The sequence below is a fragment of the Entelurus aequoreus genome, linkage group LG06 (genome assembly GCF_033978785.1).
Source record: "Entelurus aequoreus isolate RoL-2023_Sb linkage group LG06, RoL_Eaeq_v1.1, whole genome shotgun sequence".
NCBI lineage: Eukaryota > Metazoa > Chordata > Actinopteri > Syngnathiformes > Syngnathidae > Entelurus > Entelurus aequoreus.
In genome coordinates this window covers 33,182,193-33,204,275 of record NC_084736.1, presented here as the reverse complement: position 1 = coordinate 33,204,275, position 22,083 = coordinate 33,182,193, and the positions used below count along the sequence as shown (strand labels likewise).

The following is a 22,083-nucleotide window of genomic DNA, read 5'->3' as shown; positions in this document are numbered from 1 at the left end:
TAAAATGTTGATAAATTATGATAATAAAATGTTGATAAAATGATGGTAAAATTACGATAAAATTATGATAAAATCATTTTAAAATGATCACTAAATGATGATAAAATGATGACTAAATGATGATAAAATTATTATAAAATGATGGTTAAATGATGATGAAATAATGATAAATTGATGATAAAATTACGATAAAATTTTGATAAAATGATAATAAAATGTTGATAAAATGATGGTAAAATTATAAAATGATGATTAAATGATTATAAAATGATGATAAAATGATATTGAAATGATGATAAAATGAATATAAAATGATGATAAAATTGTGACAAAATGATTATAAGATGATGATTAAATGATCATACAATTTTGATTAAAAAGATGATAAAATGATAATAAAATACAGATAAAATTATGATAAAACGTTGATTAAATTATGATAAAATTATGATAAAATTATGATAAAGTACTGATAAAATGATGATAAAATACTGATACGATGATGATAAAATGATGATAAAATGATGATAAAATACTGATAGAATGATGATAAAATGACAATATAATACTGATGAAAAGGTGAGAAAATGCTGATAAAGTGATGATAAAATGATGATAAAATGATGATTAAAATTATGATGAATATATGATGAATTTAAATTAAAGGATGATAAAATCACAATAAAATGATGATAAAATGATGAGAATGCATCCATTAGAGCCTGCATTTTCTGTAGATATTCCAAACAAAGAAGATGATAATGACATCATTTAGTTGTTGTTTTTGAGAAGTGCAATGAGACAATGATAACAATAAGCTGCTGTTTTAATGTAATATATTTAAGATGTTAGCATATCTTGTTTTACAACATATACAACAAACCTGCTCAGTGGCCTTGTGGTTAGAGTGTCCGCCCTGAGGTCGGTAGGTCGTGAGTTCAAACCCCGGCCAAGTCATACTAAAGACTATAAAAATGGGACCCATTACCTCCCTGCTTGGCACTCAGCATCAAAGGTTGGAATTGGGGGTTAAATCACCAAAAATGATTCCCGGGTGCGGCCACCGCTGCTGCTCACTGCTCCCCTCACCTCCCAGGGGGTGAACAAGGATGATGGGTCAAATGCAGAGTTTAATTTCACCACACCTAATGTGTGTGTGACTATCAGTGGTACTTTAACTTTATTGTTTTATTAATAATAATAATAATAATAATAATAATAATAATAATAATAAAGATAATAATAATGATAATATTAATCTATAATACAGTAGTCCCTTGTTTGTCTATCGTGACTAACAAGTGAATTCATGTTATTTGTAAACTGAATGTTTTTACTATTCACACATTTAAACATGTATATGCTGTAAATATTTAGGAATACTGAGTTGGAGAGTCGACTTTATGTTCAATCATAAATGTTCTTCACCAGCTAAAACAAAGCAGGACAGAAACTATTTAGTCTTTAATTTAATATTCACATCTTTTTATATTTGTGACAGTTTGGACTTTTGTAAAACATCAAAACAATCATCATTTAGTATATTTTGGGGAGGGGCGGGTTGATACACATACCGACACTAATGATACCGGTTTGTGTTGATTTGTGTATTCTTCTTTTTTTTCTTCTTTTTTAAAAATTATTATTCTCTAACATTGTGTTGTTTTGTCTCAAATGTGTTTTATTGTCTTCACATCCAACTACACAAAGGTTGATTCATTTACAATCAACGCTGATATCACGCTTGATATCAGTTTGATATCAGCTCGATATCAAAATGTCCTTGTTTACCTTGTACATCATTTTGCATTATTTGGGGGAAGGGCGGGTTAACACAGATACCGACACTAATGATACCTGTTTGTGTTTATGTATGTATTATTCTCTTTATTTTTTACTATTCTCTTAAAACTTACAGTCTCACTCTTGATATCGGCTCGATATCAAAACGTCTGTGTTTTCCTTGCACGTCATTTTGCATATCTGGGGGAGGGGCGGGTGATACACATACCGATACTAATGATACCATACTAAATGGTGTGGGCAATACGGTCTCATTCTTCATATCGGCTCGATATCAAAACGTCCGTGTATACCTTGTACATCATTTTGCATATTTTGGGGCAGGGGCGGTTGACACAGATACCGACACTAATGATACCTGTTTGTGTTGATTTGTGTTTTATTCTCTTATTTTTTTTAATTATTATTTTACAACTTAAGGTCTCACTCTTGATATCACCCCGATATCAAAACGTCCGTGTATACCTTGTACATAATTTTGCATATTATGGGGGAGGGGCGGTCGACACAGATACAGACACTAATGATACCTGTTTGAGTTGATTTGTGTTTTATTCTCTTTATTTTTATTATTATTTTACAACTTACGGCCTCACTCTTGATATCACCTCGATATCAAAACGTCCATGTTTACCTTGCACATCATTTTGCATATTTGGGGAAAGGGAGGGTTGATACGCTTAACGACACTATGGATACTGGTTTGTGTCAAATTGTGTATTATTCTTTCTTCTTTTTTAATATTATTTTACAACTTACGGTCTTGCTCTTGATATCGGCTCGATATCAAAATGTCCGCTTTTACCATGCACATCATTTTGCATATTTTGGGGAGGGGCGGGTTGATACACTTACCGACACTAATGATACTGGTTTGTATCGAATTGTGTATTATTCTTTTTTTAATATTCTTTTTTTACTTACGGTTTTGCTCATACCCACACTAATGATACCAACTCGATCGGTTTGTGTTGATTTGTGTATTATTCTCTTTTTTTGGTATTATTCTCTTACATTGTGGGGTTTGTCTCAGATTGTGATTGTCTTCACATCCAACTACACAAAGGTTGATTCATTTACAGTCAACATTAAAAAAAAGTGTCGACAATACTGTATCGCTCTTGATATCGAATCGGTGCCAACAACGGGCGTATCGCCCACCCCCGCCTTCCAATTAAGAGAACAAATAAGGAAACATTTGTTTTGTGTTCGCTACCGATATCGCACATCGGCTCATGTATCGTTGCATTGTGCTGCGCGTGCAAAAGGGGGGGGGGGCTTTCATTAGCGCACGAAGCCAATGGGACGGAGAGATGATAATGGTTGCAAATGAAAGGGAGAGTAAGAGAGAGAGAGAGAGAGAGAGAGATAGAGAGAGAGAGAGGGGGTAGAGAGAGAGGGGGTAGAGAGAGAGAGAGAGGGAGAGAGAGAGAGAGAGAAAGCGAGAGAGAGAGGGTAGAGAGAGAGAGAGCGAGAGAGAGAGGGTAGAGAGAGAGAGAATATGAAAGAAGTGATTTGCGGGAGAGTAAATCACAAAAAGCGTTTGAGAGCAAGAAGCTTTCAGAAGAATCGCGATATCGGCTGATATCTTCCTCTTCCTTTCTTCTCCTGTTCTCCTTTTCTTTTCTTCCTCCTCCTCCTCCTCCTCCTCCTCCTCCTTCCTCCTCCTTCCTCCTCCTCTTCCCGGCCGGACGTTGCATGGGATCGGGCTGAGCGGCTCGTATCGTCCCGCGCTCTGCTGGCCGGTACACCGGCGGTACACCGGCGGTCCACCACAGTCGCCACGGACTCGCGTGGGGCAAGATGAGTTCGTACTTCGTCAACTCGCTCTTCTCCAAGTACAAGAGCGCGGACTCGCTGCGGCCAAACTACTACGAGTGCGGCTTTGCGCAGGACCTGGCGGCGTCCACGCGGCCCACGGTGGTGTACGGCCCGGGCTCCGGAGCCTCCTTCCAGCACGGCGCGCAGATCCAGGACTTCTACCACCACGGCGCGTCCCCGCTGCCCGCCAATCCCTACCAGCAGAGCCCGTGCGCGGTCACGTGCCACGGCGGCGAGCCCGCCAACTTCTACGGTTACGACGCGCTGCAGCGGCAGACGCTGTTTGGCGCCGCGGCCACGCAGGACGCAGACCTCATCCCCTACGGAGACTGCAAGCTGGGCGGCGGCGCGCCCGCAGGACTCGGCGGCGGCGGCGGCGGCGACGACGCGGACGGCACCGAGCAGAGTCCGTCGCCCACGCAACTCTTCCCGTGGATGAGGCCGCAAGGTGAGACGCTTCTCTTCGTCCTGCGCGTAAAAGAGCCATTTCAACTTTACGGGTTTATTGCCAAACTTGTGCGTTATTGACCGGTGCGCGTGCGCGTCCGCGTGACCGTGGAGTGGGGAACATGAACCCAGATGGTTCACTTCTGCAGCAAACACTTTTAAACCTCAGCTCAACTTTTACGACCTTTCGGCCCTGTTTTTTTACGACTTCTCAATTATTCAACTACACGGTGGCCGGGAGCGGGAGGGGGAGGGGCGGGGGGCGGGGGATGGGGGGTCCACGCAAACGGTCAAAAACCCACTTTCACGGCACTTTTAGCACTAAAACTAGAAATATTCAGGAAATACTCGATGAATATGCAAGAATTTTGCAAGAAATGCACAATTGATCTGTGAAAAAATAGGCAAAATACACACAAAAGATGCAACAAATATGCAAGAAATACGCAATATGGATTTATTTGCAAAAAAAGTTCACTAAATATAGAATTCATGTCTAGTAAATACCAATACATTTACAATAAAGATACAAGAAATATGTATTAATTAGCAAAACATGTACACTAAATATATCACAAATACCATAAAATCCACAATAGATATGTAATAAATATGCAGAAACACACAATATAGATCTAAATACGCAACACATTTGCTATATGCAAGAAAAGTCAATTATTTTGCAAGAAATGTACACTAAATGTATAACAAATACCAATAAATTCACAATAAAGACACAATACATATGTAGGAAATGTGCAAACACATTTCCAATACATATGCAATACATACACGATACATACTCAATTATTGTAGAAAATATGCAAGTTACAAACAATGAATACGCAAGTAATGTGCAATACATTCAGAATTAATATGTCAAATGTATGCAATAGAAATTCACAATAAATATGTAAGGAATATGCAAAAAACACACAATAAATATGTGATACATATACAACACATTTGCAAATACTATGTAAGCAACATGCATGATAAATGTGCAATACATACATCATTAATATGTCAAATGTATGCAATAGAGACGGAAGAAATTTGCAATAAATACACAATGAATATGTAAGAAATATGCAAAAATAGAAATACAATACACTATAAATATGTAACACATTTGCAATTACTATGTAAGCTATATGCATAAATTACGCAATGCGTACTCAATTAATACGCATTATATAAATAAAATAAGTATGCAAGAAATACATCGAAATAAATACACAAGAAATTTGCAACACATTTGAAATAAAGAAATACACAATACATACTCAATTATTGTAGAAAATATGCAAGTTACAAACAATTAATACACAAGAATTGGGAAACAAATTTGCAATTACTATGTAAGCAATATGCATAACATACGCAGTAATATGCAGGGAAATGTACAATACATACAGAATAAGTATGTCAAACGTATGCAATAGAGACGGAAGTCATTTGCAATAAATACACAACACATGTAAGAAACATGCAAAAACACACAATAAATATGCGATACATATACAACACATTTGCTATTACTATGTAAGCGTTGTAAATTGCGCAATGCGTACTCAATTAATACTCAACTAATGCAATAAATGTACAATACATACATAATTAATATGTCAATTGTTAACAATGTAAACAATATGCAAGAAATACACAATACATACTCAATTATTGTAGAAAATATGCAAGTTACAAACAATACGCAAGAAATGGGAAACAAATGAGCAATTACTATGTAAGCAATATGCCTGACATATGCAGTAATATGCAAGAAATGTACAGTACATACAGAATTAATATGTCAAATGTATGCAATAGAGACGGAAGAAATTTGCAATAAATACACAACAAATATGTAAGAAACATGCAAACACACACAAAAAATATGCGATAAATATACAACAAATTTGCAATTACTATGTAAGCATAGTAAATTGCGCAATGCATACTCAATTAATATTAAATTAATGCAATAAATGCACAATACGGACATAATTAATATGTCAAATGTTAACAATGTAAACAATATGCAAGAAATACACTATACATACTCAATTATTGCAGACAATATGCAAGTTACAAACAATTAATATGCAAGAAATGGGAAACAAATGTGCAACTACTATGTAAGAAATATGCATAACATATGCTGTACATACTCAATTAATATGCAAGAAATGTACAATACATATTAATTAATATGTCAAATGTATGCAGTAGATATGAAAGACATTTGCAATAAATACACAATAAATATGTAAGAAAAATGCAAAAACACACAATAAATACACAATACATATACAACACTTTTGCTATTACTTAGCAATAGGCATATATTGCGCAATGCATACTCAATTAAAATTATATATATATATATATAAATTAAGTATGCAAGAAATATACAATAAATATGGAAATACTTTGAAATAAATATAAAATACACAAGAACTTTGCAACAAATACACAATACATACTCAATGATGTGCAATACATCCCAGATAAAGACAGAATTAATAAGTAGAAAATAGGCAAACAAATGCAAAAAAACACAATAAATATGCAACACATTTCCAATAAATATGTAAGCAATATGCAAAAGTACAGAATACATACTCAATGATATGCAATATAGTTGTGATGAATACAGAATATTGGCCAAAAACACAATAAATATGCAACAAATTTGCAATACATCTTTAAACAATATTCACCAAATGCACAGTACATACTCAATGAATTGCAATATAGTTGGGATAAATACACAATTAATAAGTAGAAAATAGGCACACAAAAAAAGCAAAAAAAAACAAACCCCGCAATAAATATGCAATAAATGTGTAACAAATATTTAATCAATATGCAATAATTCGCAAAAAATATGCAATAAATTCACAAGAAAGACGTTAGAAATATGCAATACATTCCCAACATTGCCATAAAAATCACAATAGATACACGGTTATTTGTAAAAAATAATCTGCAATAAATACAAACATGAATAATCCTGCAGGTGACATTTGAATGGTGAAAAGTGCAAAAGCGTCACTAAAATGTTCAATAAAACTACGAGGCTCCACAGTGTAATATTGAAAAATGATATTAATATTCATCTTGTGACGACATGTTAAATATTAAATGTGTTAAAGTCACACTATGTCAGTGGCTATACACGCACATAAAAGAAAGGAACAATACGACAACAACACTATTTTATTCTCTTGGTGGTGAAAGTGAGTAAATATTACTTGTTGCTTTTTTTACAAGCTGCTGCTGTAAAGTGCCTCGCAGCGGTGTGTGTGTGTTTGTGTGTGTGTGTGTGTGTGTGTGTGTGTGTGTGTGCCCTTTATTTCCTCCCATCTTTAGCACTCTGCAGCTGACGACTACATAACTCAAAGCCACACGACACACAAAGAGCAAAAAAAAACATACTAAAATTGTACATTAGCATAAAGAAATGATTGGCGGGAGAAAAAAAAAAGCCGATTGTGTTACAAAAGTGAAATCTTTTCACCTGAAATGCTTTTTAATTGCGTTGATGAGATTTGATGGCGCTCATATTTTTATGGCGGCGGCGTGAAAATGTCAGCTCCACTTCCACAATATTTACGCCGGCAATTTCCCGCCCATGAAAATGTGCGAGTGAGACTTCATTAAAGGACGTTGGCTTCGTGCTGGAAAAGGAGCAGGAAGAAGCAGAGTTTATTCACTTCATGGCTTCACTTCCTGTTGAGACCTTTGTCAGAATAAAGGTGACCAATGAGTGCTGAGTAATGTGCAATAATAACTGACGTACACACAACATAATATGCCGTCCATTATATAGTGTTCATATACATTGTAATCCATCAAATAGCGTTTATATACACTCTATAATCCATCATATAGCGTTTATAAACTCTATAATCCATCAAATAGAGTTTATACTCTCTATAATCCATCATATAGCGTTTATGCACTTTAGAATCGATCATATAGTGCTTATACGCTCTATAATCGATCATATAGTGTTTATACACTCTAGAATCCGGGACGGCATGGCGAAGTTGGTAGAGTGGCTGTGCCAGCAATCGGAGGGTTGCTGGTTACTGGGGTTCAATCCCCACCTTCTACCATCCTAGTCATGTCCGTTGTGTCCTTGGGCAAGACACTTCACCCTTGCTCCTGATGGGTGCTGGTTAGCGCCTTGCATAGCTGCTCCCGCCATCAGAGTGTGAATGTGTGTGTGAATGGGTGAATGTGGAAATACTGTCAAAGCGCTTTGAGTACCTTGAAGGTAGAAAAGCGCTATACAAGTATAACCCATTTATATAGCGTTTATATACTCTCTATAATCCATTTTATAGCGTTTATACACTCTACATGCTGAATTTCCTCCAGGGATCAATAAAGTACTTTCTATTCTATTCTATTCTATAACCCATCATATAGCGTTTATACACACTAGAAACCATCATATAGTGTTTATACACTCTATAATCCATCATATAGCGTTTATATATTCTCTATAATCCATCATATAGCGTTTATACACTCTATAATCCATCATATAGCGTTTATACACTATAATCCATCAAATAGCATTTATACACTCTATAATCGATCATATAGCGTTTATATGCACTATAATCGATCATATAGTGTTTATACACTCTATAATCCATCATATAGTGTTTATATACTCTCTATAACCCATCATATAGCGTTTATGCACTCTATAATCCATCATATAACGTTTATATACTCTATATAATCCATCATATAGCGTTTATACACGCTATAATCCATCATATAGCGTTTATATAATCCATCATATGACGTTTGTACACTCTATAATCCATCATATAGTGTTTATACTCTATAATCCATCATACAGCGTTTATATACTCTATAATCCATCATACAGCGTTTATATACTCTATAATCCATCACATAGCGTTTATACACTCTATAATCCGTCATATAGCGTTTATATACTCTATAATCCACCATATAGTGTTTATACACTCTATAATCCATCATATAGTTTTTATACTCTATAATCCATCACATAGCGTTTATACACTCTATAATCCGTCATATAGTGTTTATATACTCTATAATCCATCATATAGTTTTTATACACTCTATAATCCATCATATAGTTGTTATACTCTATAATCCAACATAGAGCATTTATATACTCTATAACCCATCATATAGCGTTTATACACTCTATAATCCATCATATAGCGTTAATACACTCTATAATCCATCATGTAGCGTTTATATACTCTATAATCCATTACAATAGCGTTTATATACTCTATAATCCATCATATAGTGTTTATACACTCTATAACCCATCATATAGTGTTTATACACTCTATAATTCATCATATAGCGTTTATATTCTCTATAACCCATTATATAGCGTTTATATACTCTATAATCCATCATATAGCGTTTATATACTGTCTATAATCACCATTTAGCGTTTATGCACTCTATAGTCCATCATATAGTGTTTGTACACTCTATAACCCATAATATAGCGTTTATATACTCTATAATCAATCATATAGTGTTTATATACTCTCTAATCCACCATACAGCGTTTATACACTCTATAATCCATCATATAGCGTTTATATACTCTATAATCCATCATATAGTGTTTATACTCTCTATAACCCATCATATAGCGTTTATACACTCTATAATCCATCATATTGTGTTTATACACTCTATAACCCATCATATAGCGTTTATACACTATAACCAATCATATAGCGTTTATATACTCTATAATCAATCATAGAGTGTTTATATACTGTCTATAATTTTCATATAGTGTTTATGCACTTTATAATCCATCATATAGTGTTTATATACTCTCTAATCCACCATACAGCGTTGATACACTCTATAATCCATCATATAGCGTTTATATACTCTATAATCCATCATATAGTGTTTATACACTCTATAATTCGTCATATAGCATTTATATACTCTATAATCCATCATATAGTGTTAATACACGCTATAATCCATGATATAGCGTTTATACACTCTATAATCCATCATATAGCGTTTATATACTCTATAATCCATCATATAGTGTTTATACTCTCTATAACCCATCATATAGCGTTTATATACTCTATAATCCATCATATAGCGTTTATACACTCTATAATCCATCATATAGTGTTTATACACTCTATAACCCATCATATAGCGTTTATACACTATAACCCATCATATAGCATTTATATACTCTATAATAAATCATATAGCGTTTATATACTGCCTATAATCATTATATAGTGTTTATGCACTTTATAATCCATCATATAGTGTTTATATACTCTCTAATCCACCAGACAGCGTTTATACACTCTATAATCCATCATATAGCGTTTATATACTCTATAATCCATCATATAGTGTTTATACACTCTATAATTCGTCATATAGCGTTTATACACTCTATAATCCATCATATAGTGTTAATACACGCTATAATCCATGATATAGCGTTTATACACTCTATAATCCATCATATAGCGTTTATATACTCTATAATCCATCATATAGTGTTTATACACTCTATAATCCATCATATGGTGTTTATACACTCTATATTCCATCATATAGTGTTTATATACTCTATAATCCATCATATAGTGTTTATTTACTCTATAATCTAACAGTAGCTCCTTTGAATTCCTTCTAAATCTATAACAAGATCTCATAGCTCAGTTACAGCTCTTGTTATTACCAAATCTGTGTTATATGTGTATTATGTTGCACGATTGCACCAAGAAAAATTCTTAGTTTGTGAACCCGTTCTCAAACAATGGCAATAAAACGATTCTGATTCTGATTCTGATTCTGATTCTGATTCTGATTCTGATTCTGATATAGCGTTTATACTCTCTATAATCCATCATATAGTGTTTATACACTCTATAATCCATCATATAGTGTTTATACACTCTATAATCCATCATATAGTGTTTATGCACTCTATAACCCATCATATAGCGTTTATATACAGTCTATAATCCATCATACGCGTAGCAGACATTGAGATTAAATATTTATTTGGAGTCCACCCTCAATGCACACGTGGTTTGCAGCTCAGGCCATCAATTGTGCAGATTTATAAGCAGCCAGCTTCTTCTGTCAAATATTTATGATCAGCGGCATATTTGCTCCATGTGCCGCCTCCATGGCGTTTTATGGTCGGCCATCAAAGAGGAGGACAAACACTTTTATGGAAATATAATCACTGGCATAAATGTCCCGTGTGTTTAATCTGCCGGGAGTCGCGTGCAAATTCACACTTTGAATTTGCCCTCTGAGATATTGCAGCGTGTTGATTGGCTGGCAAAATTATACATCTACACACACACACACACACGCACACACACACACACACACACACACACACACACACACACACACACACACACACACACACACACACACACACACACACACAGGTGATCTTCTGTACAGAATAAGTTGAATACTCTTTATTACTCATTTATGACGTTTTGACCTCAATCAGTGTAGAAATATATGCAATAAATATATTTAAAATACATATTTCTTCATCCCTCCATCAATACAGGATTTCTTTATAAGGTCTAGAAATATAATATAATACAATATAATATAATATAATATAATATAATATAATATAATATAATATAATATAATATAATATGATATAATACAATTTAATGTAATGTAATATAATAAAGTATAATATAATATATTATAATAAAATTTAATTGAATGAATTATCATAAATTATAATATTATATAATGTAATATAATATAATATAATAAAGTAAAATATGATATAATATAATGTAATATATTACAATATAATGTAATATAATATTATATAATATATTGTAATATAACATATACATTACAATGTAATATAATATAATATAATGTAATATAATTTAATATTATGTAATATAATGTAATGAAATATAATATAATATAATGTAATATAATATAATATAATGTAATGTAATATAATATAATATAATGCAATGTAATGTAATATAATGTAATATAATATAAAATAATATAATATAATATAACAGTAAAATATCATATAATATCATGTAATGTGATATAAAATAATATAATATAATATGATATAATGTAATATAATATAATATAATATTATATATAGTAAAATATAATATAATATAATATAATAATACATAATACACATACATGCATTATGCAAAACAACATTTGTAAAATGTAGTTCATTGTTAAAAAATAATAACATTAAAGACACAAAATATAAAATAGAAATTGAAATATATCCATTGTAAAAAAATATATTCATATGAAATTATCCATCCATCCATCCATTTTCTACCGCTATTTATATGGAAAATAAGAAACAATATACATATTTTAAATACTAATATGAAATAAATCAATGTGAATGGTTTTAAAACGTTTTCTTTGTTGGGGAAATACTGCAGTAGTGCAATGAAGCATTATGAATGATGAAAAATATATCAATATATTCTGATGTATGTACGTCATGTAAACAGAGTACATCGTCAATTAAATTCATTCATAAAAATAGATAATACAAGACATATTTGTACTTTTCTATTGAAACATAAATATGTTCTTCTATCAATTGTTGTGAAAATACCCATGTTGTCACATGTTCAGGTTTGTGTGCTTGTATTTTATTTTGAAATCCATGTATCACTTTATACAACCTTGAGGTCGACACATTATATTATTGTGTCATCTTATTATTAAAAATGAATAAATAAAAACCCTCTTTCTGTAATATTATTGATAGATACACACCAACTGACCATACTATTATACAATTATGTTGTCATACATGTGTACATTTTTATTTAAAATACTTCAATTAAGTACATGTCTATATGTGCATTATATAATGTTCAAAAATATGAGAAGAACATTTGGCAATATTTTTTCTTTTAAGTCTTTTATATACTTTTATGTTTAAGTTTTTATGGATATTACAGTAAAACTGCTGCTTAAAAGTAGAACCCGTTCGTACAGTTTAATTTTTATTTGAGAGACGTAAATAGGAATATCAATAACTTATCATTTGTATCATAGAGCAAGATTTATTCTTTTAAGTTATACATTTTTATGTTTAAGTTTTTACGGATATTACAGTAACACTGCTGCCAAAAAGTAGAACCCATTAATACAGTTTCATTTTGATTTGAGAGACGTAAATAGTAATAATAATAACTAATCATTTCCATCATATAGCAAGATTTATTCTTTTAAGTTATACATTTTTATGTTTAAGTTTTTATGGATATTACAGTAATACTGAACCCGTTCAGACAGATTCATTTTCATTTGAGAGACGTAAATAGGAATATTAAAAACTAATCATTTGTATCATATAGCAAGATCTATTATTTTAAGTAATTTATTTAATTGTTTTAAGTCATATATTTTTGTGTGTAAGTTTTTATGGATATTACAGTAACACCGCTGCTTAAAAGTAGAACCCATTCATAAAGTTTAATTTTTATGAGGAACGTAAACAGGAATAATAATAACTAATAATTTGTGTCATATAGCAATATTTAAAAAAAAAGTTTTATAGATATTAGAGTAACGCTGCTGCTTAAAAGTAGAACCCATTCAGACAGTTGAATTTTCATTTGAGAGACGTAAATAGGAATATTAATAACTAATCATTTGTATCATATAGCAAAATGTATTATTTTTTTATATATTTAATTTTTTAAAGTTTTTATGGATATTTACACTGCTTCTTGAAAGCAGAACCCATTCATACAGTTTCATTCATGTGAGATACGTGAATAGGACTAATGATAACGAATCTACTGTTTCCCATTGCTCGCCAAACCTTGTTTCATTTTAATTTGAGAGACGTAAATAGGAACAATAATACCTAATCATTTGTATCATTTAGCAAGTTTTATTATTTTAAGTCATATATTTGTATGTTTAAGTTTTTATGAATATTACATTAACGCTGCTGCTTAAGAGTATAACCCATTCAGACCGTTTTTTTTTTATTTGAGAGACGTAAATAGGAATATCAATAACTAATCATCTGCATTATATAGCAATATTTTTTCTTTTAAGTTATGTATTTTTATGTTTAAGTTTTAATGTTTAAGTTTTTATGGATATTACAGTAACGCTGCTGCTTAAAAGTAGAACCATCTCATACATTTTGATTTGAGAGACGTAAATAGGAATAACAATAACTAATAGTTTTTATCACAGAGCAAGATGTATTCTTTTAAGTTATATATTTGAATTTTTAAGTCATATATTTCTAGGTCTGAGTTTTTATGGATATTATAGTAATGCTGCTGCTTAAAAGTAGAACCCATTAAAACAGTTTCATTTTTTATTTGAGAGACGTAAATGGGAATAATAATAACTAATCATTCGTAGCATATAGAAAGATTTATATGTTTAAGTTATAATTTGTTATGTTTAAGTTTTTATGGATATTACAGTAACGCTGCTGATTAAAAGTAGAACCCGTTCAGACAATTGAATTTTGATTTGAAAGACTTAAAAAGGAATGTCAATAACTAATAGTTTTTATCATATAGCAAGATTTATTCTTTTAAGTCATATATTTGTATCTTTAAAGTTTTTATGGATATTACAGTAACACTGTTGCTTAAAAATAGAACCCTTTGACACCGTTTTATTTTGATTTGAGAGACGTAAATAGAAATATCAATAATACATTCTTTGTATCATATAGCAAGATTTATTCTTTTAAGTTATATTTTTTTATGTTTGAGTTTTTATAGATATTACAGTAACACTGCTGCTTAAAAGTAGAACCCATTCATACAGTTTCATTTTGATTTGAGAGACATAACATAGGAATATCAATAACTAATCATCTGTATCATATTGCAATATTTATTCTTTTAAGTAATATATTTTTCTGTTTAAGTTTTTATGGATATTACATTAACGCTGTTGCTTAAGAGTAGAACCCATTCAGACAGTTTTATTTTTATTTGAGAGACGTAAATAGGAATACCAACAACTAATCACTTGTATTATCTAGCAAGATTTATTCTTTTAAGTTATATATTTTTATATTTAAGTTTTCATGTTTAAGTTTTTATGGATATTACAGTAAAGCTGCTGCTTAAAAGTAGAACCCATTCATACAGTTTAATTTTGATTTGAGAGACGTAAATAGGAATATCAATAACTAATGATTTGTATCATACAGCAATAGTTATTCTTGTAACATATATTTTTATGTTTAAGTTTTTATGGATATTACAGTAACGCTGCTGCTTAAAAGTATTCATACAGTTTAATTTTGATTTGAGAGACGTAAATAGGAATAACAATAACTAATCATTTTTGTCATAGAGCAAGATGTATTCTTTTAAGTTATATATTAGATTTTTTAAGTCATATATTTTTATGTCTGAGTTTTTATGGATAATACAGTAATGCTGCTGCTTAAAAGTAGAACCCATTAAGACAGTTTCATTTTGATTTGAGAGATGTAAATAGGAATAATAATAACTAATCATTTGTATCATATAGCAAGATTTGTTCTTTTAAGTTATGTATTTTTATGTTGAAGTTTTTATGGATTTTTACGCTGCTGCTTAAAAAGTAGAACCCATTCATACAGTTTCATTTTGATGTGAGATACGTAAATAGGAATATCAATAACCAATCATTTGTATCATATAGCAAGATGTATTCTTTCTAAGTTATATATTTTATTTTTTAAAGTTTTATTATGGATATTTACACTGCTGTCTAAAAGTAGAATCCATTAATACAGTTTCATTTTGATGTGAGAGACGTAAACAGGAAAATTCAATAACTAATCATTTGTATCATATAGCAAGATTTCTTCTTTTAAGTTATATATATATATATATATATATATATATATATATATATATATATATATATATATATATATATATATATATATATATATATATACATACAGTATATATATATATATATATATATATATATATATATATATATATATATATATATATATATATATATATATATATATATATATACATACAGTATATATATATGTATATATATATATATTTTTTTTTTTTAAATTTATTTATTTATTTATTTATTTTTATTTTTTTTAAATATATGGATATGTACGCTGCTGCTTAAAAGTATACATATATTTTTATGTCTGAGTTTTTATGGATAATACAGTAATGCTGCTGCTTAAAAGTAGAACCCATTAAGACAGTTTCATTTTGATGTGAGAGACGTAAATAGGAATATCGATAATTAAAATAATTTGTATCATATAGCAATGTTTATTCTTTTCAGTTATATATTTTATTTTGTTAAGTTTTTTATGAATATTTACGCTGCTGCTTAAAAGGAGAACCCATTAAGACAGTTTCATTTTGATGTGAGAGATGTAAATAGGACTATCAATAACGAATCTACTGTTTCCCTTTGGTCCCCACACCTCGCCAGTAGCTGCGGGCAGGAGGCGAGGCCGGCAGACGTACAGCCGCTACCAGACGTTGGAACTGGAGAAGGAGTTCCTGTTCAACCCCTACTTGACCAGGAAGCGGCGCATCGAGGTGTCGCACGCGCTGGCGCTGACGGAGCGGCAGGTGAAGATCTGGTTCCAGAACCGCAGGATGAAGTGGAAGAAGGAGAACAACAAGGACAAGTTTCCCAGCAGCAAGAGCGAACAGGAGGCGGTGGAGAGGGAGAGGAGGGAGAAGGAGCTGCGGGAGGGCGGGGCAGGTGGAGGCGTAGCTGAGGTTGGAGGCGGAGCTGAGGGAGGAGGCGTGGTCGTGGTGCCGGTGGCGGGGACGGCGGGCTCGCAGGCCAACCTCAGCGACGACTGCTGCGACAAAACTCACAAGATGTAGGAGAGCGGACGGACAAGATGGCGGAGATCTTCTGCTCCGCCTCTCCACTTCGCTCTCCACACGTCTGGGACCACTCCAAGATGGCCGCCACTTTGCTCTCCAAACATCTGGGACCTCTCCAAGATGGCCGCCCGACTCCTTCGGGGCAAACTTCTGCCGACCGAGGAAATAACGAGATGGACATCGGGATTATGAGGGCGGGATTCCTGGATCCGACTAGAAAGTGTGTCTCAAATGGAATACTTGCAAATATGTACTTGAAGTACTGTAATGTGTACTTGATATACAACAATGTGTACTTGAAGTACTGAAATACGTACTTTAAGTACATTATTATGTACTTAAAGTACAGTAATATGTACTTAAAGTACAGTAATATGTACATGAAGTACAGTCATATGTACTTGAAGTACTATATGTACATGAAGTACAGTAATATGTACTTGAAGTAGTATATGTACATGAAGTACAGTAATATGTACTTGACTTACAGTAATGTATAATTGAAGTACAGTAATATGTACATCAAGTACAGTATTACATACTGTAAATCAAGTACAGTAATATGTATTTGAAGTACAGTAATATGTACATCAAGTAAAGTATTACGTACATGATTTACATTATTGTGTGCAGGAAGTACATTATGGTGTACACGAAGCACATTATTGTGTACATGAAGTACATTATCGTGTACATTATGGTGTACATGAAGTACATAATTATGTACATGAAGTACATTATTGTGTACTTGAAGTACATAATTGTGTACATGAAGTATATTAAGGTGTACTTGAAGTACAGTATTATGTCCATGAAGTACAGTAGTACCTCAGGATGGGGTTGAGGTCGTGGCTCTAGAAGACACATTTAGATGATGAATAACAAAACAGCACAATAACAACATGCTCTTCAAAGTAAACATTTAGATGATGAATATTGTTTATAGACATTTAGATGATGAATATTGTTTATAAAACTTTGCACTAGAAGGTAGAACAGAAAAAACTAAAGTAGTTTTTAGGCTGCTGGGAAAATAATTTCTTATTTATTGCGAGTCTGAGTTGAAGAATGGATTGTTTGGAATGACATTTTCGAGTTGATCTGCACATATTTCATAAACATCTGCGCCCAGGAGGAGCTGTTCACCATCTCCTATATTCCAAACAATACACTGCGAGAACCCTCTCTGAATGGAATGGTCCCTGGAGAAGTGACTTGAATCGTGAGTCACATTCAAATATAACTTACCTAGTATTCACTTTGCACAGTCTCCCTCCCAAACACACCATCAGCAGCTTCTTTATATTTTCATGGATACATGTTTAGATGTTATTGTCCTTGGCTGGCGTTACAACGGACTAGCTACACGCTTTTTAATGATTTACTTCCTGAATTCATCCACTTCTTCTTCTTCTTCTTCTTCACACTCACTTCCTTCACAACCGTGCTTGGAAAAAGCAAAGTTAGGTCCGTCTCGAGCTACAAGCTAACACGAGTCACTTTTTTGTTTTCACACCTTCACTGTGACATTGACTACGCCAACTAGTGGTGGGGAGGCTCCTAACACCCTTTTGTTTTGCCTAAAGCATAACAATTACCAGAGAGACAGATCGTACATAAAACACAAAAAACTGTGACACTCGTATCCTGAAGTACTACTGTACTACTGTACACTTAGTGTACTACTGTACACTTAATACCTGTACTACTGTACTATAGTACTACTGTACTACTGTACACTTAGTACCAGCACTACTGTACTATTGTACTACTGTACACTCAGTACCTGTACTACTGTACTATTGTACTACTATACAGTTAGTACCTGTACTACTGTACTACCGTACACTTAGTGTGCTACTGTACTATTGTACTACTGTACTACTGTACACTTAGTACCAGCACTACTGTACTATTGTCCTACTGTACACTCAGTACCTGTACTACTGTACTACTATACACTTAGTACCTGTACTACTGTACTATTGCACTACTGTACACTTCGTACCAGTACTACTGTACTATTGTACTACTGTACACTTCGTACCCGTACTACTGTACTATTGTTCTACTGTACACTTTGTACCAGTACTACTGTACTATTGTACTACTGTACACTTATTACCAGTACTACTGTACTACTGTACTATTGTACTACTGTACTACTGTACACTTAGTACGAGTACTACTGTAACAATGTACTACTGTACGACTGTACTACTGTACACTTAGTACCTGTACTACTGTGCTATTGTACTACTGTACTGCTGTACACTTAGTACCAGCACTACTGTACTATCGTATTACTGTACACTCATTACGTGTACTACTGTACTATTGTGCTACTATACACTTAGTACCTGTACTACTGTACTATTGTACACTTAGTACCTGCACTACTGTACACTTAGTACCAGCACTACTGTACTATTGTACTACTGTACTATTGTACACTTAGTACCAGTACTACTGTACTATTGTACTACTTTACTACTGTACACTTAGTACCAGTACTACTGTACTACAATACTACTGTACACTGAGTATGAGTACTACTGTAACAATGTACTACTGTATGACTGTACACTTAGTACAAATACTACTTTACTACTGTACTATTGTACAACAGTACTACTATACACTTAGTACCAGTGCTACTGTACTACTGTACACTTAGTACCAGTATTACTGTGCTATTTTACTACTCTACCACTGTACTACAGCACTACTGTACTACTATACACTTAGTACCAGTACTACTGTACTACTGTATTATTGCACTACTGTACTATTTTAGTACTGTACTATTGTACTATTGTACTACTGTACAACTGTACTACTGTACTACTGTACTAATGTACACTTAGTACCAGTACTATTGTACTATTGTACTAGTGTAATATTGTACGACAGTACTACTGTACTAATGTACACTTAGTACCAGTACTAATGTACACTTAATACCAGTACTACTTTACTACTGTACTACTGTACTAATGTACTATTGTACTAGTGTACTACTGTACTACTGTACTAATGTGCACTTAGTACCAGCACTTCTCTGACAGTTGTAGTTTTAACCAGGTTCCAAACCTCTTTGTGTCTAACCCAGTAGTAAGCAAAGAGTCAGAAGTATTAGAGAATATTTGTAGAAAATAATGTGAAAATACGTTCTAGTGAAAAGTAGAAATGACTTTTTAACTTTTGACTTTTATTGCAGACACCAACTTCCTACTGTGCTACAAATTCCTTCTTAAATGTAGTCGTGTTTCTCACCTTCTTTATCAAAGTGCTGGCACTTGCAACTTTCTTTGGCCCCATTACTTTAGCAGTCGCACGGAATGTTTGTCTGTTTGTTGTCCACACTGTTTGGCTGTGCAATAACTGTAAACAACTACAAAACCACACAAAAACAACACTTATGATTTTGAATCACGATTCAGATTCAACACGATTCTTGCGCTTAAATTATTTGGGAAATATTAAAAGTTAGTTACAAAAGCTCCTCCTGGTTGCTGATGTTGGACCAAGGGGGCCCAAACCTTTTCCACCGAGGGCCACAAACAAATGAAAAGATGCGGTGGCCATTTTAGTCAAATTCACAATCAAAACCACTACAATAATTAGAACTAATAAATGTAATTTTAGTAGAAATTCCACGGTAATGCTGAAGGCGAAATGCTAACAGTTAGCATGCTGGCCAGATAGCGTAAAGAAACAAAAAACATGCGCTATAAAAAACAATAATATGCTCACAGTTAGCATTATTGATATAATAGAAGCTAATACTCTAAAGTGTGTACCTGAAATAATTGTTCACAATGCCAGCCTTTTAGCGGTAGCATGCATTAAGTACCATAATATGACCGAGGTGTAGACCTACGAAATTATCTAAAAAATCTAGTTTACGAATGTTAGCATTCTAACAGTATCATTCATCAACTAACAAAATTTTTGGCACAAAAGTGTATACCTGTAAAATGTGCCCCAAAAAAGCTAGTATGCTAATGTTAGCATGCTAACAGTTTCATTCGACAACTGATACATTGTTTGGCAAGAAGGTGTATACCTGTAAAATTAGCAAAACAAAGCTAGCATGCTAACAGTTTAATTTGTCAATTAACCAAATAGTCAGCGCTGAGGTGTATACCTGTAAAATGAGCAAAACAGTTACATTGCTAATGTTAGCAATGTAACAGTATCATTCATCAACTAACAATTGTATTTTTAAACAAAGGTGTACGCCTGTAAAATTAACAAAAACAAGTTAGCATACTAATGTTAGCATGCTAACAGTTTCATTCGTCAACTAACAGAATATTTAGCGCTGACGTGTGTACCTGTAAAATTAGCAAAAAAAGCTAGTATGCTAATGTTAGCATGCTAACAGTTTCATTCGTCAACTAACAAAATATTTAGCGCTGAGGTGTATACCTGTAAAATTAGCAAAACAAAGCTAGCATGCTAACAGTTTCATTCGTCAAATAATACAAATTTTAGCGCTGAGGTGTGTACCAGTAAAATTTGCAGTAAAAAGCTAGTATTCTAACGTTAGCATGCTGACAGTTTCATTTGTCAACTAACAAAATATTCAGCACTTAGGTGTATACCTGTAAAATTAGCAAAAAAGAAAAGCTAGCAGGCTAATCTTAGCATGCTAACAGTATCATTCAACAACTAACAAAATATCTGGCGCTGAGGTGTATACCTGTAAAATTAGCAAAAAAAAGCTAGCAAGCGAACAGTTTCATTTGTCAACTAACAAAATATTTAGCACCAAGGTGTATACCTGTAAAATTAGAAAAAAAAATGCTACTCTTAGCCTGTTAACAGTTTCATTTGTCATCTAACAAAATATCTGGCGCTGAGGTGTATACCTATAAAATTAGTGAGAAAAAAAAGTTAGCATGCTACTGTTAGCATGCTAACAGTATAATTCAACAACTAACAACATATTTAACGCTGAGGTGTATACCTGTAAAATTAGCAAAACAAAGCTAGCAAGCTAACAGTTGAATTTGTCAAATAACCACAAATTTTAGCACTGAGGTGTGTA

General features: G+C 32.7%; 1 protein-coding gene across 2 annotated transcripts; it reads left to right on the top strand.

The window, feature by feature from the left end:
- The first annotated feature begins 3,606 nt into the window (after positions 1 to 3,606).
- Positions 3,607 to 17,078, top strand: LOC133652146 (homeobox protein Hox-B8a-like). 2 transcript variants are annotated; one of them, XM_062050574.1, is made up of 2 exons: positions 3,607 to 4,072; positions 16,621 to 17,078. In XM_062050574.1, the coding sequence occupies exons 1-2, from the start codon at positions 3,607 to 3,609 to the stop codon at positions 17,022 to 17,024; spliced, it is 870 nt and encodes a 289-aa protein (XP_061906558.1). In that variant the 3' UTR covers positions 17,025 to 17,078. The 2 variants fall into 2 exon arrangements, with proteins under 2 accessions (XP_061906558.1, XP_061906557.1); XM_062050573.1 differs by having other exon boundaries at positions 16,618 to 17,078.
- Positions 17,079 to 22,083: the final 5,005 nt, after the last annotated feature.

Coding starts and splice junctions, on each gene's coding strand:
- LOC133652146 (XM_062050573.1), top strand. CDS start 3,607: ATGAGTTCGTACTTCGTCAACTCGCTCTTCTCCAAGTACAAGAGCGCG. Junction 4,073..16,617: donor CCCGTGGATGAGGCCGCAAG/GTGAGACGCTTC, acceptor ACACCTCGCCAG/TAGCTGCGGGCAGGAGGCGA.